The sequence below is a fragment of the Neocloeon triangulifer genome, unplaced genomic scaffold (genome assembly GCF_031216515.1).
Source record: "Neocloeon triangulifer isolate White Clay Creek 2 clone unplaced genomic scaffold, ASM3121651v1 ptg000012l, whole genome shotgun sequence".
Classification (NCBI taxonomy): Eukaryota; Metazoa; Arthropoda; class Insecta; order Ephemeroptera; family Baetidae; genus Neocloeon; species Neocloeon triangulifer.
In genome coordinates, this window is record NW_026775554.1 from 19,552,800 (window position 1) to 19,573,244 (window position 20,445).

Genomic DNA, 20,445 nt, shown 5'->3' on the forward strand with positions numbered 1-20,445 from the left:
CCGGTCATGAAAATTTATTTTTGTTACCACTTTGGTTGAATTCAACTATTAAGAGTTTAAATTAGCAAGAATTAAATGTTATTTAATTACAAATATTTCAAATATTTTTACGAAGATACCAAATAATTAATAGTTATTAAAATTATCAGTCAATTTTCTGAATTATGCATATTTAGCTTCTTCTTTACAACTTATAACTAGTTTTTACTATTTTTATTATGCGTATGCAAAAGAATACATTAACTGTATTAAATTATTCAAATTGAATTATAATATTCGTTCTAAATCGAATATTGGCAAAAGCAATCTTTGGAATATTATCACGAGCTTGCAGTGAACTCAAAAAGGTCAGCTCCGGGTCAATTTTTCCATTACGAGATTGTCGGCAAGCATCAGCGCTGTAGGAGGAACTGGAAAATTGAGCGATCATCACCTTTTTAACTTATTTGCCAAAAACCTGAAATAAGATTATTAATTAAGCTCAAATAATATGCCTGAAATCAGTTAAGATCGAGCATTTAAAATGACTAATTTGACAAAAAATTTACCTATACCTTAACATTTTTGAGATTTTTCACCTTTTTAAGTGTAAAAATTTTAACCATAAAATTACCTAATTAAAAAGCCTGCAATACGAAATGTTGATATCGACAGAAAAGATAAAAGAAGTGTATTGTAAAGAAATGCTGTCATTTATTCAATAGAGGAACATTTTTCTGCGAAATTGAATTGATTTCTGCTCTTCTCATTGCAAGACTATCATTGAAGAATCAGCAGAGACGTTCAATTTGTCTCCGCCCAACTTTCTCGATAGCAGGAAAAAAAATCGCCTCTGCTCTCGTTTCGCCATAAATTTTTGTGCGGTTGACACGGCTTTGACTGAATTTGACACCGCCATCCGTCTTTTTCTTCTCCCTCTCCGAGATGCACAAACTCCGAGAATCGGCGCGGCCGCTGCGTGCGCGATAATTAAGCCCCGGCTGGTCTCGCACGCATAAATCCCCATTAGGCCTTTTTAGCGGAGTGATGAATGAGGCGCCCGCCGAGAAACATGCAAATTGGATTATTAGGTGTCGGTGGGAAAATGTTTTACGTGACTCGCACCCAAATCGGCCCTATATTGAAAGTCGTCCGCCTCCGCAACTTTCCTTCCGCTGTCACTCAAAAACTCGTCACTTTCTCTCGCGCCACGAATTTTTTCCTCCGACGAACGGAGAGGGATTGTTTTAGGCTCCCTGCACGACAGATCTGTTGCGCCAGTTGCCTAACTCTAATTCCGGCAGGCGTTCTTGACGTTGGAAAGCGTAGGGCGACAAGTGAAAGTGGAAGTTTTTGTCAAAATTATTCGCAGGAAAGTGACAAAAGGATGAAATTTATAAATGCACAAAAGTCAACAGATGAAATTTTGTATCTATTTTATTTGAAATGAATACTTTCAGAAATTTCCTTTTTTATCTAATTTTTAATATCAGTTGATGCAGCAGAAAAAAATTTTTGCAATTTTCAAACGCTGATTTAAATGTTGCTTAAATAAAGCGATTTTGGCAAGCTAGCGAAATAAATTTTTTTGTGGAATTTCTAGTTAACTATTAAATTAATTCTTAATATATTTTATCTTCTCATAATCAAGATGTTGCACACTTGGAGCATCCGTAAAAAGCACGGTTTTTTAAATGACCTAGCTCTCTTGTTGAAATTTTGATTGACGTTTTCCTCCCTTTTGGAAAACTTTTCACCTCTCGCGTCTCGCAAAATGATCTTTTTCCAATCTCAAGATTGCTGAGCCGGTCGGTGTGGGCGCGCAGCCGTTTGACGTCGGCGGCGACCAACCTTCATTAATCAGATTGGAAAAAGGCGCCGAAAGCGAAAAGAACTCCCGGTGCTAATTGCGACGTCACACCGGCCGGCGGTCGTTCGGGCGGAGAGGGAGAGAAAGAGTAGTTTGCCCTTTGCGTGAGCGGAGGCATTCCTTGGGGGCCTGCAAAGGTGGCGAAGGCTTTTTGCACCTTGGGCAAATAAATAAGAAGGAGAAAGTTGCAAGCTCTCGACTGCAAACGGTGCGAATCATTAAATAAGAAGAGGAGCTTCCAGCCGGTGGAGTTTGGAGAACAGAGAGAGGCTTTGAATTAATGACCTGTTTTGCACTCTAGTTTTCTGTAATTGAGGCTTCTTTATTATAAAAAATAGAAATTGCTTCAAATCTTGAGCTTTTATTGCATTTTAAAATTAATTTTTCAGTGCAAAGAATCAATATTGTAAAATTTGAGATGAATATTTTTTTATATAATTTAAATTAAGAAAGTAAAAATGTTTTGCCTAGACCTTATACTTATTGTATAATTGATATGAATACACGAAATCAAAATAAAACATTCTCAATGGAAAATAAAGTTTGATAATTTTTTCATCATATTTTGAGGCATAAAACAAGATTTTACTTCGCTTTCTTAGCTCACAAGCAAGCGCATTAAGCAAATTAGCCCCACCGGTTTACTGGATGAGTAAATCCAAGAATTACACCCAGCAGCATTATTCGCCCTTGGTAAGCACATCTGAATGGAATAAGCGAGCGACGAGTTGAAAAGCAGACTTGTTTACTGCTCCTCGGAGCAATTTTCCGGCCGTGCTGTTGTTCTAGTTACGGTGCACGGGCATTAAAGTTGCAACTGGAACGCGAGGTAGCTAAGTTTTCATCAAGTTATTATTACCCTGTAAACCTTCTTACCTCAAACACCGCAAATAGATCTCTCGGATTTAGTGTCGGAGAAGGGCGGGAAGAGAGTGGCCTGTAGCGATGGAAATGGCAAAGCCCCCAGGCTTAACGGATTCCGGTGGACAGTTCCGTATGTTGCTGTATATCAACTTGAATATACATTTAACGGATGAATTGCTATATCGTTTCATTTCAAAATTCATATTTTTATTAAATAATTATTTGATTACTAACAATAAGAAGTTATTTTATAGTTTTTTTTTTCATTATTATTATTATTAAAGCGCAGTAAAGCAGATTGAATAAATTAAGAAATGATTATTTAACTTTTTTTAGCATTTTTCTCATGAATTAGGTTTGCAGTTTGTGTCAAAAAATTTAGGTTGTGTTATTAAAAAAATTCCTTTACAACAAATCTGAAAAAATACATAAACTAATTATGGAACTGGAACTATATTGAATGCAGAAATAAATTTATTTGTGCAATATCTCATTTTGTGTTATATTATTTGCTATTCCACAGATCGTAAATGATTGATGACGACCGCACTCACACTTGGTCTACCAATCAAGAGTCCATGATTGCTGCGCGAGATTAATGCATGAAAACGCAGCCAGATAATTCGCTGCAATTTCCCGTCCACAATTGCAATCGATAATAAAATTGGAAAACTCTCATCGGCGCACGTTTCATAATAGGCTCTACTCGGCTTTATTCCGCACAATAACAGTGCACTCGGTTGGGAACGACCCCATTCCATTTCACCCCGTCACTTCCTTTCGGATGAGTCTCTCGCAGCACTGCATGTACATTGTTTTCCGTGCTGACGCTGCTGCTTTGCAGCCCGACGCGATTCGTGCGATATGGCATTTTAGTAATAGCGAGGGCAATTTTCTCTTTACTCAGTGATATTACCATTGTTATTGAGAAAAAAAAGCACCTGACCCAGCAAAATTAAGGATTTTTGCAATGTAGAAGATTTCAAAAGTTAAAAAATTACACAATTTCTGGGATATTTTAAGGTACAATATTTTTTTTTTTAATTTTAACCATATTTCCTATTGATACTTTTCAATTTCATGAAAAGCAGTTATTTTTTAATATTTCCAAATTAATCTTCTAAAAAATAATTAAATTAAAATAAAACAGTCTGAAACTTTCATGAACTCTATTCCTTTAATTCCGACTTCTTGAGCAACGTGTCTGACTCCACAATTGTGATTTAGACCTGAAGACTCCAGACACATTGGAAGCATACAAATGCCTCCGCTCCACTTGTTTCCATTCACGTTTATACGTGTGCGCGTGCTGGAGCGGCGAGAAAGAAGTATAAAAGAAAAGTTCGACCGTTCTTTTCTCTAAACTTCACGTCGCCGCAGCACATATTGATCGGCGGCCGCGGTAATTGCTGATTTATTGATATTCAACGCGAAAACCGAGCCGCACACAAAGCCACTCGGCCGTTGCGAGGTCGCCGTTGATTGCCTTCTAATCGCCTTGGACGGTTAAGTAAACGAATCCGCTGACACACCATAAGAGCTGTTCCGCTCCACGATCACAACGAAAGGGTGAAGATGATACAATTTTCACATATCCTTATTAATTTACAGGCTAACTTTATTTTCACTTTTGAAATTAGGAATAATCCAAAAAAATTAAATCGTCTTTTGGCCACGTTGCTGAACTTAGGGTGAATAAATTCTGGTGTGTTTTTCGCTGGATGATGCCGTTCCAATTAACTGCATTTAAGAAATTCCGGTCGAACCAGGATCGGGCCAGGAATCGAAAATAGAACACGCGCTGCCCCGTTTAATTGAAATTCCAGGTCGTATCTCTCGATCGTCTCATTAATCCAGCGTCTCTCATCAACGATAAATCTGCGGCCCGATAGACAGTATAAAAAGGAAAAACTCGAAGTAGCAGTTTAATAAATATGCCAGAGAGATTTTCTCATTATCGCTCGCTGGGAGCCGCTTTGCGAGGGTGGCGTGAGAGTTGCCAAGCTCGAGTTCGTTTCCTTGCTAATGGGCACTCACGCTCTCTCGCTCGCAGTTATCTCGCGTTAAATGCAGATTGAACTCACTCGGTCGGCTTTCGGAAACACACATACGGAGTTCGATGCAAATGGATTTCTAACTCTGTTTTTGCGTCACGCGAGACGGCTGCTTTCCCAACAAACACACACACACAAGCAAACAAACAAATAAAGTTCAGGTAAAAATTGCGGCCAAACAACTTTCAACGTCAGCCTAGAGCAACAATGCAATAAATAAATGTTTTGAATATTCAACAATTTGAAAGGCAATCAAACCATTGAGTACAATTATATTATATTTTTTATGTTATTCTCTCTTAATGAAATTTATTTTTTTAATTTATGGATGATTTATTTGGGCAGGGAATGCCCGGTCAATGAACGTAACTTGAAACTATATTTTAACAATAAAGGCGAATATTTATGGTTTATGGTCAAACTTTATGTAGAAATTCACCAAAAGAAGAAACATAATTGCGAATATTCTAATTTTAAGCTGACATGAAAAAAACTAAATTGAATAGTTTTAGGAAATAAAATTATTTACGCACTTGATGATAAACCATAAAGATTTAAAACTGTGCTTTTCTTAAGGCATCTATTTATTGTTCCTTAGATGGTTTGTACGTTTGTACATCCTCAGTTCAAAAAAACTCATTTTGCTCAACTTAAAAGAAAAATATACTTTAATCAAATCAGAAATTGTGACGATTATGCAAATTATTACGAATAAAAAAATGTATGGAACAACTTTGAGCGAAAACAATCGTACAAGTTTCTCTATCCCTTTCATCCCATTTAAAGAAAACACGGTTCTGCTCTTGGATTTGTCTCGGAATGGAATGACGCAAAAGCCAAACTTATCCAATTTGTTGTTTCTCCGTCATTGCGCGTCGTCTCTGCTGCTAAAATCTGCGCAAGCCGAAATAAATCCGCACTGTTTCGCAACGCTTTATTTTTTTCTGCTTTTATTTTTGTTCTCCGCAGCAGACGCACTCTTCAAAATGAAAGATCCCTTTCTCTCTCCCTCTTTATTCTCTTCTGCGCCGCGTCGACGACACTAAAACAGTCGTTTTTTTCGCCGTGTGCTATTTTTGCTCCGCCACACCCTCTCGTGTATGTGTGCAAATCTTGAATCTGGCGCGCGTTTAACTCGCCCCTTTGTCCACGCGTTCCCATAGAGAGGTCGAATGCCTTCATTGTACATACGCGCTTTGTGCCGCCGTCTCCTTCAGACCGCCCACGCAACCCGCCGACTGACCTTTCCAGCCGCCGAGTGACACAATAATCAGGGGCTGCTGCTGCGTTTATAATAAACTTGCCTTTCTCTTATGATTGTTGACCCCCCTCTCAGGGATTTTACTGCAGTATAAAAATGAGCTTCGGAATCGTCACCAGCCAAGATTAAAATGTAATGTCTGGATCAGGATTATGTTTTATAAACAGAATAAACAGGTGGTTGAAGTTAAGTCCAAACTCATTCTGCACCGTCAGCAAAATGGAACAAAACATTTTTTCAATGTTTTTCAGAATAATATTATATAATTATATTCATATTGCATGGATTTTATACATATTTTTAATTGTAAGCTTTATAAAAATAATTTGCAAACTGCTGTTGTGAAAAAATAATTTTAATTACTTGAATTTTGTTTATTAAATTTGATAATAGATTAAATTAAAAAGGATAATTTTATACGAATAAACTTGTCCCCTAACAAACGTGTTTTATTAATTTGATAATTTCTTTCTAGTTTGAATCGCTTTTTACATCTTTCCTGTAAATCTTTTTAACCATTTTCGGGATATACAAAATAGCACAATTGAAATTTTTCTAAAAAAAAGGCCTGCTGTATATTTAAACATTCAAAGAAAGACCAGACTTTTACATTTATGAAGAAAAATTCTCACATTTTCTAGAGGCAGGAACAAAATAAATGGTCAAAAGTGTGTCCCTGCGTCGTAAAAAATGCAGGCGTCACCCAGTAATTTTATTTATGGACGTAATTTAGTTACAAATAAAAAAGCGTCGGCGCAAATTCGCCATCAGCTCGGAGAATGAAGTGCGAAATAGATTCTCGGGGGCGAAAAGATACTCGAATTTTATTGCGCGCGCGTGTGTGTGTTTGTACGTTATATGCTCGCACACACAGCACGCAGTAGTCAAGAAAAATGTCTCTGCGGGGCCGGAGCATTATTTGCTTCCTTCCTGCTACACGCTCTTGCTCGGCCCTTTCGCCCTTGCTCGGAGAGTGAGCGAAAAATAAAAACGACATCCAGTGTTCGGGCCAATTTCTCTCCGACAATCCCTCTTTATTGAATGCGCGTGCAGCAGCTGAGCGAGAAAAAGAGGAGCTTTTTTCCTCGAGAAAGGGTCGCTGCTCCCTCGCGACGGCAAATGGAACAATTCTTCGGTTTTAGGACGCCCGTTTCGGCTCTATTTGCGAGGATTTCTGCCGAATGCCTGGGAATTCGGACAGCAGCACCGGGGAATTGAATGTGAGAAGAATCTGCTGGCGTGTGTCCGATCCGAAAGACTGTGGGATATAAGAATGGATATCAGAATAATCACAAGAATATTGAACAAATCCAAAAGGAAGAAAAATTTTTATTTCCAAGAGAGATATTTAACAATAATTAAAAAAGAAGCAGTAAAAATGTTGATATTGTTATTTATGATAAATTATTCTTAAGCAGCAAAATAAAATAAAAATAATAAAAAAAAACTTTAAAAAATAAATGAAAAATACATAAATACATGATCTTTAGAAATATTAGAGAATATGAAAATGATCTGAAAATAATTACTAAAAGTTTTATTAGCAATGAGAAATTATTGGTTTTAATTATTATGATAATCTTGGATAACTGATTTTTTTTAAACTATATGTTGGAATTTCATTGGAGTTTCTGAATAAATAAATTTTAATTCTTAAAATTTACCTCCCTAAAATTTGAATTCTAGTGTCATGTCTTAAAATTAATTTCAATTTATTGCACAGTCAATTGAACCAATAATCTTCAATATAATTGAGCAGTTTGCTTCTTTTTATGTTATAAAGAAAACGGGGATCCGAGAGCTTGCCAAAAACTGCTCTCTCGCCGCAACAATTCGCACTTAATCGTGGAAAAGCTGACGACTTATTGTCCGTGAAGGAAACAAGAAGCGGCCCACTTTTGCTGCAAGGTGTGCAAAGAGACGCAAAAAAGAGAGAAACAAAGCCGGGGCAGATGCGCGCGATGGCAATTAAGATAAGAGCAGCCATTTTTGCCGGGCGAGCGTGCGAGAGCGAGATTGGCGCGCGACAGCATCTGGCGCAGACATCTCACGGCCTCTGGCCATTTACCCGGCCGGTCCGATTTCGTACATATTGTGTGCGAAGGCGTATCGCACACATACACAGCGTCTTTATTATGCTTGTAACAAGGGCTTAAATCCAGCGCTACAGCGTCGCAAAATAATCCGCCTTGCTTCTTGCGGCAAATGATACACAGTCGTTTCCCTCTTTTTGTCTCTCAGCCACTTGAGAAAAGCCTCCTGGTTTATATGGCACGCACTTGTCTTGCGAAACTTTAAATTTTTCACATTTAAAGGACAAAGTGCAAATTTAACCAATTTTACAGTCGTAAATTCTAGCGAAACTCAAATTTTCCTTGAAGTTTGCAGGTTTTACTTGTATTTATAGAAAATATTTTAAAACGCAAAAATTTAAAAAAAAAAAAATTGAAATATTACGGTTCATTAAAAGAAATATATATGCGTGTCTATGATAACTTTTCTCAGTATAGATAAGTTCACGGACTAAATTTTTGGTTATAGGATGCACCGTAAGTGACTATTGAACTGAGATTCGCATCAACCAAATTTTAAAATGCATGAAGACCATGAAGTACACGACAGGTACATGATTGTAGAAATACAGAAAATACATCAACTTGCACGTGTCGTGGTCCCTTCGCGCGCCTTACCGTGAAAAAATAAGCTCCTCCTCCTGAACGGAAAGGTGGGCACAAGGGGGTGAGTTCAGGTATCACGTGGGAATCGACGCTCCCCTTTTCTTTTCAAACAAAAATAAAAATACAGCTGTTGCGCGCCTAAACACTTGCGATGGGGCCTGGGAAGCCTCTTTGCCGACTTTGCGAGCGGCCAGCGGCCGACGGCGGCTATTCGGCGGCCGAATTGGACAGGGAGAAGTTTGCCGAGTGGTGTTTGAATTACTTGGGCGAAACGCTGGCCGATGAGTTGGAAGACGAAGATCTAGTTTGCAACTTTTGCGTTTGGGATGTGAGGTATGTATTTAAAACGTACAAAATTAACATCATTTACACACTGAAATTTTAAAGGTAAAACAAAAAAACTTAAAAATACTTTTTGTTTTAGTTTTCTCCTACAAAACTCAAATGGATATTTGAATGAATTTTGTTGGTGGCCCAATGAAGCGTTGGAAGAGACTAATGATGATCATAGAAAGACAAGATTTGATCATTTCAGTAGTGAGCTTTTTCCTCCAGAAATATTGAAATAAATTTTAAATTACAAAATTTCTCATTATTCTTTTAGAGGGCAAAATGAAGCAGTGCTGGGTGCCCTTGGAAAAAATGGTAGAGAGCAATCAAGTTGAAGGACATCTAGCAGAAGAAGCTTCCGAGGAACTGGCTAAGTTGAAGTTGAAAAAATGCATTTACTGCAAAAATAGTTTTGCAAGAACTTCTGCTTTAGTTGGCCACATAACAAGTATTCATGGAAATATTGCAATCAGATGTAATTTTCAGAAAATGTGCGCTGAGTATTTTCTAACAATAGAGGACAGAGACATTCACATACAAAATTTTCACTCTAAAAGGAAGCAAAATCAAAAATTTTACAGGTGCATTTATTGTTCAGATACATATTTATGTAGATAAAATGTGCTATCTAGCCCATGTAAAAAAGATGCACGGTAGTGTGTTTTTTCAATGCAGAAATAGAACTTGCGGGATGTTTTTTGAATCTCGGACTGATTCGGAACAACATTTTGAATTAGTGCACAAGGTGCTTGAAGATGAGAAGAAATTTAATTGTCAAATGTGTAATTACCAAGCAGAGAGAAGGGCCAAAATGGTTTTTCATATGAGATATTGGCATTTAAAACCTGATAATCCAATCAAGTGTCCAAAATGTGGAAAATATTTTGATACTTTATTGAGATTACAATGTCATGATGAGCAGACTCACAAAAAATCTAATTGTAAGTGTTGCCCATATTGTGACAGGAAGTTAACTGCTCGGAAATTACGGGACCATTTAGCAAAAAAACTTTGCAATTCGTGTGGATCATTGTTTCTATGTACGAGTTTGCATAAAAAACATATTATCGTGTGTAAACCGTTGTTGCAATGTCGTTTTTGCTCAAAAATGTTTTCAAATGAAAACCACTTGAAATATCACATAAACTGGATTCATTTGAGTAAAACTTCAAGCAACTCATCAGCATCTTGGATTCAAGTGTAAAATTTGCTGTAAATACCTTTCCTCAACAGGTAGCTTGAAGAGACACACTTTGATACATTTAGACTCCAGACACAAATTTGGGTGCAGTCACTGCAGCAAAACATTTTATAATAAGGATAAGTTGGCTAGGCACCTGTCAAATGGTCACAACCTGATTGAGAAAAAGCACAAATGTACATATTGTGAAAAGAAATTTTACTACCCTAGTTTTCTGAAACGTCACTTTGCAATGCATTTGAAATCAATGGCTATCAAAAGTGCTGAGTTTGACCCGTTAAAAATATTATAAATATTCCCTTTTTCTCTCTCCAGGAACTCATGATTAGCATTCATGGTTTCAGAATTTGCGTTTAAGAGGAAAGTGTATCGTTAATTATAAGCTTAAAAAAATTGTCATTTTCATTTTGTGAATTACTATATGGTAAATACATATATATAATTCATATCAAATACAAACAATTATTTATCATTTTTAATTTCCGGAATAATATAGTCCTACAAAATATGAATGATTTCCATACAAACAAACCAGTATAGTTTAAGATTTAAAAATTTGCTTCATATTCTCACAAATTGAACATTGGAATTTAATCTCAACCTTTATCAATGCAACACTTAAGGTCTTTTTCAAAAAGAAGACTCGTAATAATTTGTCACCAAACTTTTGAATTAATGGATACGGATAAAAAGTTTCTGCAATTCTGGATTTCCTAATTTTTGAGCAAAAACATGGAGCATCAAGAAGAAGCGGAAATCGAAGAGCACTTTTGTCAAATTGTTTGTGCACTCAAGCCGACTAGGAACCATAAAGTGGTTCGTCCGTCCGACCTACCGACCGGAGTCCCTTCTTCTGCGGGGAGACGCATATTTGAATAGAGAACAGTGGGTTCTGTGCAGCCGACGTCATGTGTGTTTCAGTCGGAGAAAGAGCGGAGGGACAGCTAGACGGGGTTGTTTTAGGGCCACAAATGACGCTCGGGTACGTCGGACCATAAAATAAAATTCCTCTCGAGAAAGAAAGTATAAGAGAGGTGCTTTTGCGACTGCTGGCACGCGAATTCTATTATTGAGAGCAAAGGGAGGAAGAACATTTCGATTTTGTGCCCCCCAAGAAATAAGAAGAAAATAATGTCCCTTTTGTGCGCGAGAAAGTATTTAAAGGGAACTCTGTTGGCAATTTTGCCGCCAAATTGGAGAGACAGAGCCTGCGGTATATATTTTATACGCCTCTGAATATACGGACGGCCGTTTTTATTTCTACTTAGTTATTGCCGCTCTCTCTATCTTTGCGTCGGCAGTCGAGCGGAAGGCCCTGCTCTGGAATATTTTATCAAGTGTTTTCTCTCTCGCTCGCTCGCGTTTATTTTTCTCGCGCTCCTTTTGTTTGGCTGCGTATGCAAATAGCGGACGATATATAAAGTAGTGTGTGTGCGCCCTACCCACGCGAGAATTTTTCATTTTTCATTACATCTCATAGTCGCTTTGCGCTGTGAAAAATTGCCGCTCATTATCCTCTCCGGCGCCGGAGAATAAATTTTTGTCCGAAACTTTAAGCCAACTCTTTCTCTGGTATAAAAATTGTACGTTTTGTTGATAAATTGCCTTCATTATTATGTAATTTGGCACGACTAAGCTTGTAGCAAATGTTTTGTCAGTAGTGAATGAAAAAATGTCGATTTTGTGTATACAAAAGATATTTAGTTTTAGTTTTATCTTAAATATTGATTTCATAAATGAAGTGAAATCATTGTACATTTTTGTTTCATTTGAAACTCGCATTTAATTCCAATTTTAATTTTGCTAAAAAAATTATTAAAATATATATTTCATTTGAAAGTTTGATTATTTAGTTGCAACAAACTGTTTCTCTGTAGTAAAAACCTTGCGTGCAGTAATTATTGAAGAATTTTATGAAACTTAATGGATGATCAAAAATACTGAGTACACAGTTCAAATTGTTACAAAATTTCACGGAGAGGAATATAAAATTTCATTTTACTAATTGATTTTAGTATTCAAATTTCTATACTTAAAAATAAACGCTCATTCTTTTGCCTGTAGCCTGGAATTATAGTTACATACTTTTTCATTGCCTAATTTTAATTTTCATATTTTTCTAGTAAATTGTTTTTGCTGTCAATTTTATTCTGTGTTTCATTTTAGAACAACCAGCTATGTATTAAAATAAAATTCAAAGCAATATGACAAAAAAATTTTGATGAAATTGTAATCAACTGGAAAATGTTTCATAAAGCAAATCAGGAAAACTCCGAATTTTGGCAAATTAAAGTGAATTAGTTTTCAGAACAGCGAATATTAATCATAAAATTTTCCTGTTTCATTCCAGAGATTCCAAATTGAGTGCAGTAAAAAATTTTGAGGAAGTTTTCACGTGCAAATTATCTGTAGTAATTAGCATGAGATTCTGTGAACTTAACTTCAGGCGTTTGCGATTGGCCTGAGAACATGTTTGCGGACAAAACGCGGTCTGCAGAGGAATTCGCCGCAACCGCGGCTCGTTTGAAGACAAGCGCAGCTTGATGTCATTTTGCAGAGAGCCAAAGGGCGAAACAATTTGCGCAACTTGCTGGACGGGGCCTGAAATTCGGATGTATGGGTCGAACTGCAAAACGTCCGCAGCTCTTGACATTTCGCCAAATTTTAATGGAATACGAACGCGCGCATTTTGTAATAAGCCATGACGCAGTAGGTTTTTTTTGCAACGCGAGCAGCACAGCCGGCCGGAAAGTATTGGATTTTATACAAAAACTTTGCAAGCCGCGGAATAAAGCAGCCGCCGGCGACGGAAAAGTTTTAACTCAAAATGGCAGCAGCTTTCCCTCTTGAAAACTTTGCGTTATTTTGCACTTTCGGCTCTGTTTAAAAGATGTATCACTTAAAAGTTGCAAAATTATTTATTATTACAATCAAGCTAGGCTGCCAAGCAAACCTGCAACTTGTTGGGCTTTTTCTTTTGATGTTCACGAAGCAATTAACTCGCCACTCTAGTTTTAATTAACCTGTTGATGGCATATCTGTTATTTATTTTCTGTAAAAGAAATAATTCAATAACTTTACTTTTAACCATAAAAAAATTAAAATTCTTAAATTGAAAAAATTGATTTTCAGTCTGGTTTCTTAATATTGTTTTTATTTTAAATACATTTTTTAAACCTTTTATCGAATCATATTTGATTTCTTTTGTTGAGATTTCTTGATTTGCATAAATATAATTTTCTGAGGAATTTTGTTTTGTTGTAGCGCGGCTGCTCCTTTTCCAGCACATGCACTATGCAAATATCGTATCTACAACTCAAGCTTGCTTGCTTTGGCTCTTGTTTGCCGAGAAATCTCGCTCTTGGCAAACAGATTATTTCCCCAGGTAGAATTAATGAGTCCGCGACGCTCTTCGAGAGAAGAAACTAGACCCTCTGTGCTCCGACAGTGGCACGCCGCGTGCCCTGCATGCTAATGATGCAGACAAGTAGAGATGAGTTGCAAAATTTGAAATTGCGAATGCAAATATTGCGGTAACGAGGCACAGAGAAGAAGAAGATGGGGGCACCGTTGATACAGGGCACGTTGTTAGCATCGTTTTTTTTTTTAAATTAAATGATAAACATAACTCAGTTCTCAGTTTTTCAGAGTTTTTCAACTTTCATTTTACAGAGAAAAAAAGGGGTTTTATTAATTATTCGTAATCCCTATAATTTTACTTGATAAGAAAATAAATAAAATTATTCCAAAGTCATCAAATAATTTTGTTGTTAATTAATTACGACTGTGAATCGTTTAGATGGATTCAGGTGGATGAATTTTTTAATCGACGAAGCGAAAAAAGAAACTTCTATTTTCCTATAAAAACTCTTGCTTTTTAATTGAATTTCCCCTTTTTTATTGTGAAAGTTCGCGATGGCGGAAAAGTTTTTTAGTTTCTGCTTTTTATGGTAAACAGTGCCGGAAACTTTGCGGATCAAAGGCATCTGTTGCCAAAAAAATTCACCCGCAAAAGTTGCACAAAGGCCTAAAAGCAATAAAAGTAAAGCGTCGAAATGCAAATCGATTCGCACACCACAAAGGTCCGCGCGACACTTCACTTGAGCACAAAGAGACGGCAAATGGAATAAGGAAAAGCTTGATACTTTTTCTTCTGCCCGGCTGCGAAAAGGAAAAAAATCCTCGAGGGCAAAGTGAAAAATTTGGATCGCGCTTATTTGCCTCTGAAATGCAAAAATGGGGACGGAGTGCGTGTGACGTTGAGAGTAAATCAAATAACGTGCCACCGAAGAGGGATGAGCTCTCAAATTCAGGGTCGGATTGAGCCCATAAAGAGTTAATAATTTTTTTATTAAATTGAATTTCCTATTTTGAATCGAAAAATTTTAAAGCGCTAGCATAAAAATGAAAGAAGCAACTCCTATATTTTATAATATTTAATTTAAATTAAAATATCAACTCTATGAAATTCTATGAAGTTTTTTTAAAATTAAAATATTTCTGCTAGTTTGATTCTAATATATATTTGACTATATTTTATTAGAGGAAAGAATAAATAATAATTACATAATAGTTATAGAAATGGAAAGTTGGTTATTGTCCGTCCCTGGGCAGCAATCGCCAAAATATGCCGCCTGATCGGCTGGCTGCCAAGTTATTCCACTCACAATTCCACCAATTTCCAGTGATAAACGTGCAACTTTTCCCATTAATTTTTATCGTTGCTTTTTTATTGCTACAAAAATAGTGCGTGCACAGGGGTGACGCTATTTTTATTTCCAAAGCTCGTTTGTCTCGAAAAAGCTACGCCCGAAACAACTGCTGTTCTTTCTGCTAATTCAATCAGGAGCCACGCTAATGGAATGGGCCCAATCGATTGTTTATTAAACGAACCCAACGTAAATAAACATGCATCAGGCTCTCGGCGCAAAATAAGGACCACCGAGGGGATTGGTCCGTTGTTGTCGGCGCTGCCAGGACGGCTGTTGCTCTTTACAGCAAAAATCCATCGGTCAACACGGCCAAATATTTTAATCAAAAATAAACAACAATTGAATAAAAAAATAGAGATAAAGTAAAATGTGTGCAAAACTGATTTACATAAATTTTTTTTTGGAAAAAGCAAAAAAAAAACAGTTCAATGTAGAATTATTTTATTTTAACATAAGCTGGCATATATTTTATGCTTATAAATAATATATGCAAAAAAATCTTCCAACTCTTACCAATTTTTTTGTAAATTTGAAATATCGTCAGAAATTAATTCAACTCTCGATAAAAAATTTGAGACGATAACTAAATTGTTGCGGCACTATTTCAACAAAATGGTTTTTTGTAATGTTTTCCAATTAAAAATATTCTAATCCAATATATTTTGTGAATTTAAAAAAAGAATTAATCATAAATTATCGGATTTCAATTTTAAATATTACAAAATGTAAGGTATTCTGACGTGATTTCACCAATCCACAAGGACCGTCCGATCGACGGCCCTAGTTGCTGCGTCGCCACTTCACTTCTCTCTGTTCTGTGCAACATTTGATTGTTTTGATTAGTCGCCTGCAATTTCGGAGCTTTTATTCATTCGGCCCGGGATTTCAGCTCCATAAATTTTACGAGGGGCCTCTGCGTCAACATAAGTTATGGACGCGGAATTTATTTATCTGTCGCGCATTTCCATTTTCCAATGACGCTTTTCCTTTTTTGCTTTCACCCGGCGCCCTGACTGATCCATATTTTTGTTATTCAGATTTCCCCAAACTAAGAGTAGCAGAAAAAAATGTATAAAATAATAAAACGAAGAGAGAAGAGAAAAAAAGCTGCTGCGTCAGTGGGACACAAACACACAACTTTTCTCCCCTTTTAAAGTAATCAGGTTTTTCCCGACGGAGAAAATGAATAAATTATGCAAATCGGCGCCTTGCAGTTAGATAAGGACTGAATTAATTCTCCAACAATCCGCTTTTAACATTCATGTCGACTAATGAACGCCCGTGTAAATTTCAGGACGTCATTCATACTCTCTTGTAACATTCTTGCGAAATGAAGTTTTCTAATCGAATCGCGCTCCTAATCATGACGAGCATAAATCATCTCGTCGCATCTCCGGCGAAAAAAAATTATTAATTTTCCAGTCGGCGAACTGCACTTGGTGATTTATAACCGAATCCCCCCAGATTACAAAACAGCAGCGAGAGTTTCCAACTCGGTTCGCGCGCAGTAACCCCTTGTAATCCGCATTTGATTAGGCCCCGGCAATAAAGCAGCAGCGGCGAATCTGGTGTCGAGCATTACACTCGAATTAGTACTGAAACAAAGTTGCTCTGCGCTATGCTCGCATCGTGCTCTGTGCACACAGCATTATACGGACGTAGACAATCCGGCGGCCGCTCCGTTTCACGACGAACGTTATATTGCCAAATTTATCCTCCGACCAGACCAGAGTTTAAGTTTTAAATATTAGTTGCAAGTTTTAACGTGCCAAGTTTTACTTTATTGGAATTTGCTAGATGAAGGTAAACACTGCTTATTTTCTTTATATTTTTAATTAAAAATTTTTTTAAAGAATTTAAAGTATAATTTACAAAGTATCTCTTTCTGTTGTAAGCTGTAAAATAGTTTAAAAATTTAATGTAATGCTCAGATCCTAAATTTTGATTAAATAAATAAAGCAAAGCAAATCTCCTTAATATACAGCTTCCACTTAATTAGAAAAGAAATTTGCTTTTTAATAAGGAAAAATAGACGTGATCAATTATGATGCTAATCAAAACAATGCGATTCCAAGATAAAAATCTGCTTAAAAATTATAAATTGAACATATTTTTTTAATTATATGAGGCTAAATTGGATTTCATTAAATACTTGGAAAAGCAATTTAGTTGGAACAAATTTAAATTAAATTATCAGGACTCACCAACACCACAAATGGATTTTTTGAAACTCTGAACACGTTTTGAGGTCAACAAAGTCTAATTCAACCAATGCAGGTTTTAGAAAAATTATGAAAGCCAACTAACTCTCTCGTCTCTGCCGCATATAATCAGAATCGAGAGTTAATTTGAACTCTGCGTCGGCTGTTTACACTAAGAGCAGCGCAGAAACTTGGCAATTTCACGTAGATGGGTGTGTTTAGAAGCTGCAGTAAAAGTAGAAAGCCGCGGCTGTGTTGGTTTTGAGGCCCGTCGAGGTTCGTGAGCGTCGGTTTGCAAATTTCCCCTGCGAGACTTGCGCCGGCTAATCTAGGTCCACATTAATCTCCAAATAGTTTCGCTGCCTATATAATATGTATAATGCACACCCCGGTACCTGTAATAATCTGCGAGAAGAGCGGACGCGTAAACGTCAATTCGCATCATCTGCAGTATTATGCGTAAAGAGTAAACAAAATTGGTTGGCTTGCTCGGCCGACCGGGAATTGTGCAACCGCTGCTCGGGATAATTGTCCCGAGCGGTTTGCGCTGGAAATTATTATTATTACCATCTCATTGGGGACCAGCCCGCAGTCGGTCTGCCGGCGATAAAAGTGGCTTTATCTAGGCACGGATGAGAGGGAAAAGCTTTTAGTCGTTGTAAATATTAAAGTGATCGCGCGCAATTGGGCGAATTGGCATTAGTGCGATTCACCGCGAGTGCTAATCTGACTAGGAGGAGCGATAAGACAGAAGGAACTTTTTAATGTTGGAAAGAGGGTTGTTGTAGTAAGTTTACGAACGAGAATAACAAAAACTTTTCAACTTTACTGGCATCTCTGTCAATTAACGAATGAATTTATTATTTTCATGCAAACAGAGATTTATTGGATGAAGTTTCACAATTACAGAGATGGCAAAATTTATTTCTAAGTCTTTTTTTGTTATCATGCATGATAAAATTTTATTATCAAGATAAAAGGAGGAGCAAAAGTTTCAATAATTTAATGCTGCTAATAAAACAAAGGAGCTAAAAAAGCTAAAAAATTGGTGGAAAAATTTCAACTTATAAATGAATATTTCAAAATTATACAATTTTCAACAAGATAAGAGTTGAAAATTTCATCTATTTTTTTTTATCAAATTTTTATTTAAATCAAAATTAAATCGTTATTTTTTTATTTGAATTTTTGATAAAATTTCATCAGTTTCAAACCAACAATTTTAAATGAATTAATTTACAAAATTTGTATGTTAATTAGCAAAGATAAATAAGGTTAAATTTCTGTAGAACAATGTGAGCTCCAGATTCTTGATTTAAGGGCTCTTTCAAATAATCCTAATTTTATATTCAAGATGCATTATTTATTATTCTATTTATTAATGTATTGTTGATTATTAAAATCTAAAGATAAAGCATCTTATTGTTAGAAGCTAAAAGAAAAACTCCCCCTTTTTTCTCATTACCCCAGTTTGGTACATTCTTCCTTCTACGTTTGAGCTTGATCAATTGGAAAATGAGAAAATCCGAGAAAATGAATAGATACAATTTTAATGAAAATAAATAAAATTAACTTTTACCTTGAGCACACAATGTCTGTCATCATCATAATTTATGAAAAGTGTGCGTTTGCAGGCAAAATATCAAATGACGGAAGCAGAAATTCAAACGAACGTCACAAGATCTTATGTGTTTTCATGCCCATTATGGAAATGAGCAAAACAGGAGCCCGAAGGTCTTTTCTGTGGAAACGCAATACCCAAGCACACAGAAGCTAATAACAAAGGTCACAAGATACATTTCCGCCTCGCAATGTTTCCTCTTTTCCTGAGCCTAGGGGCCGTTTGTTTGTGCTCGCTGTCGTGTTTTTTCCCGACGAAAAGAAAACACGGCGCGGCGGGCGAAGGAAACATCCAGACACGTCAACTTGCGACTTTGTCCCATGCAAAGTATCAGGAGCCAAATCCGCAATCCAAATATTGATTCAGTCTGGTATCCGATTATGCCAGTCCGGGCTTGCGGGGATAAATAAACGCGTGTACATGGAGCGCCGAACCCTTTTGTTCGGGCAGAGAGAGAGAGATATGCTGTTTTGTTTGCCGACCGCTCCAAAGTGTTTCGATCGAGTTTATTTTTGCAGCGAAATGATAACATTTTGTGCCGGGGCAAAAATATTGCAGCCCTGATGGATTTACGGGTTACGAAATTAATTTCCACGCTGGCCGCCGATAAAATCCAGGCAATAAAGTGTGATAAGTGTTGTTGAAATTTTGTTGGGTTCGGCTCACATCAGTTTGATCGAGAGAGGAAAATTAAAATCTATTCTTTTATTATTATTGCTGTTTATTTGTCCTGTGAATAAATTCGTTTCCTGTTTAATTATGTATTTAAATATTTAAAAAAAAACTTTGTTTTTATTGTCCACGTGTTCAGATAAAATCAGAAAAATTATTTTAATAAATTGAAGCTTTTCCAATTTCAATGAATATTTTTACGGGTTTTCAAGATATACACATGTCATATGATTTGCTTTCCACTGTCATCTCACTTAGCTATTACACCATGGAACATTAATAAGAATTACCACATTTCAAACACTTCATTGAATTTTCTCAGCTATCGTGATGATATTTCAAATTGGAAAATAAGATAAATTTCCATGTTGTTCAGACTACATATTTTGCATTTTTTATTTTATTTTTATTTTTATGCTTATTTTTATTTTTTCTAATGCAATGACTATCAGTTTCTATTCATCAAATATGAGCTCAAACTAAAAAATAAGAGTGGCGCGTGAGATTTTATAAAAAAAAGTGCACGTCGCTCTAGGTAAGGCGGAAGGCGATTTTGCGGGTGAAGGGCGCGCGTTTCATTTCATCCTTGCTTGATCACAATTTGATTTGCGTGCTGTCTGGTTTATTTTCGAGCTGCTCCATCATCGCGAGCGTCTCTCTGCTGAAATATTGACTGTCAGATTATAATCACGAACAAGAGACCTCCTGCGGATTTCTCGCCACTTTTTATCAGAGAGCGCTCACAGTAAAAGCCACTTATTCAAAAGGCGAATTTTTACTTTCTCCCTCAGCAGCACGACCTTTTTCGTGGGCGGAACATTATCTGCAGGGGCTTTTTCTCTGCTCTTCTTTTCGTTCTCTCTCTCTCTGTAATATGTACGCCTCCCGGATTCAATCTCGTGGCCAATTTATGAGAATTTGTCAGCTGTTCCGAGCGGGGAGACGTACGTGCAGTTCGGCGCGCTGGACGTTTGATGTGTTATAGCAGTCGAGGCAGCCCCT

General features: G+C 36.7%; 2 protein-coding genes across 2 annotated transcripts in view; one reads left to right on the forward strand and one right to left on the reverse strand.

Annotated features, from left to right (window-relative positions):
- LOC132196423 (frequenin-1) overlaps window positions 1–20,445 on the reverse strand; it is a 115,739-nt gene that overhangs the window by 70,625 nt on the left and 24,669 nt on the right. The gene's annotated exons all lie outside the window — the stretch shown is intronic.
- Window positions 8,848–10,589, forward strand: LOC132197532 (uncharacterized). Its single transcript, XM_059620873.1, has 3 exons — window positions 8,848–9,039; window positions 9,131–9,243; window positions 9,311–10,589. The coding sequence occupies exons 1-3, from the start codon at window positions 8,858–8,860 to the stop codon at window positions 9,652–9,654; spliced, it is 639 nt and encodes a 212-aa protein (XP_059476856.1). The 5' UTR covers window positions 8,848–8,857; the 3' UTR covers window positions 9,655–10,589.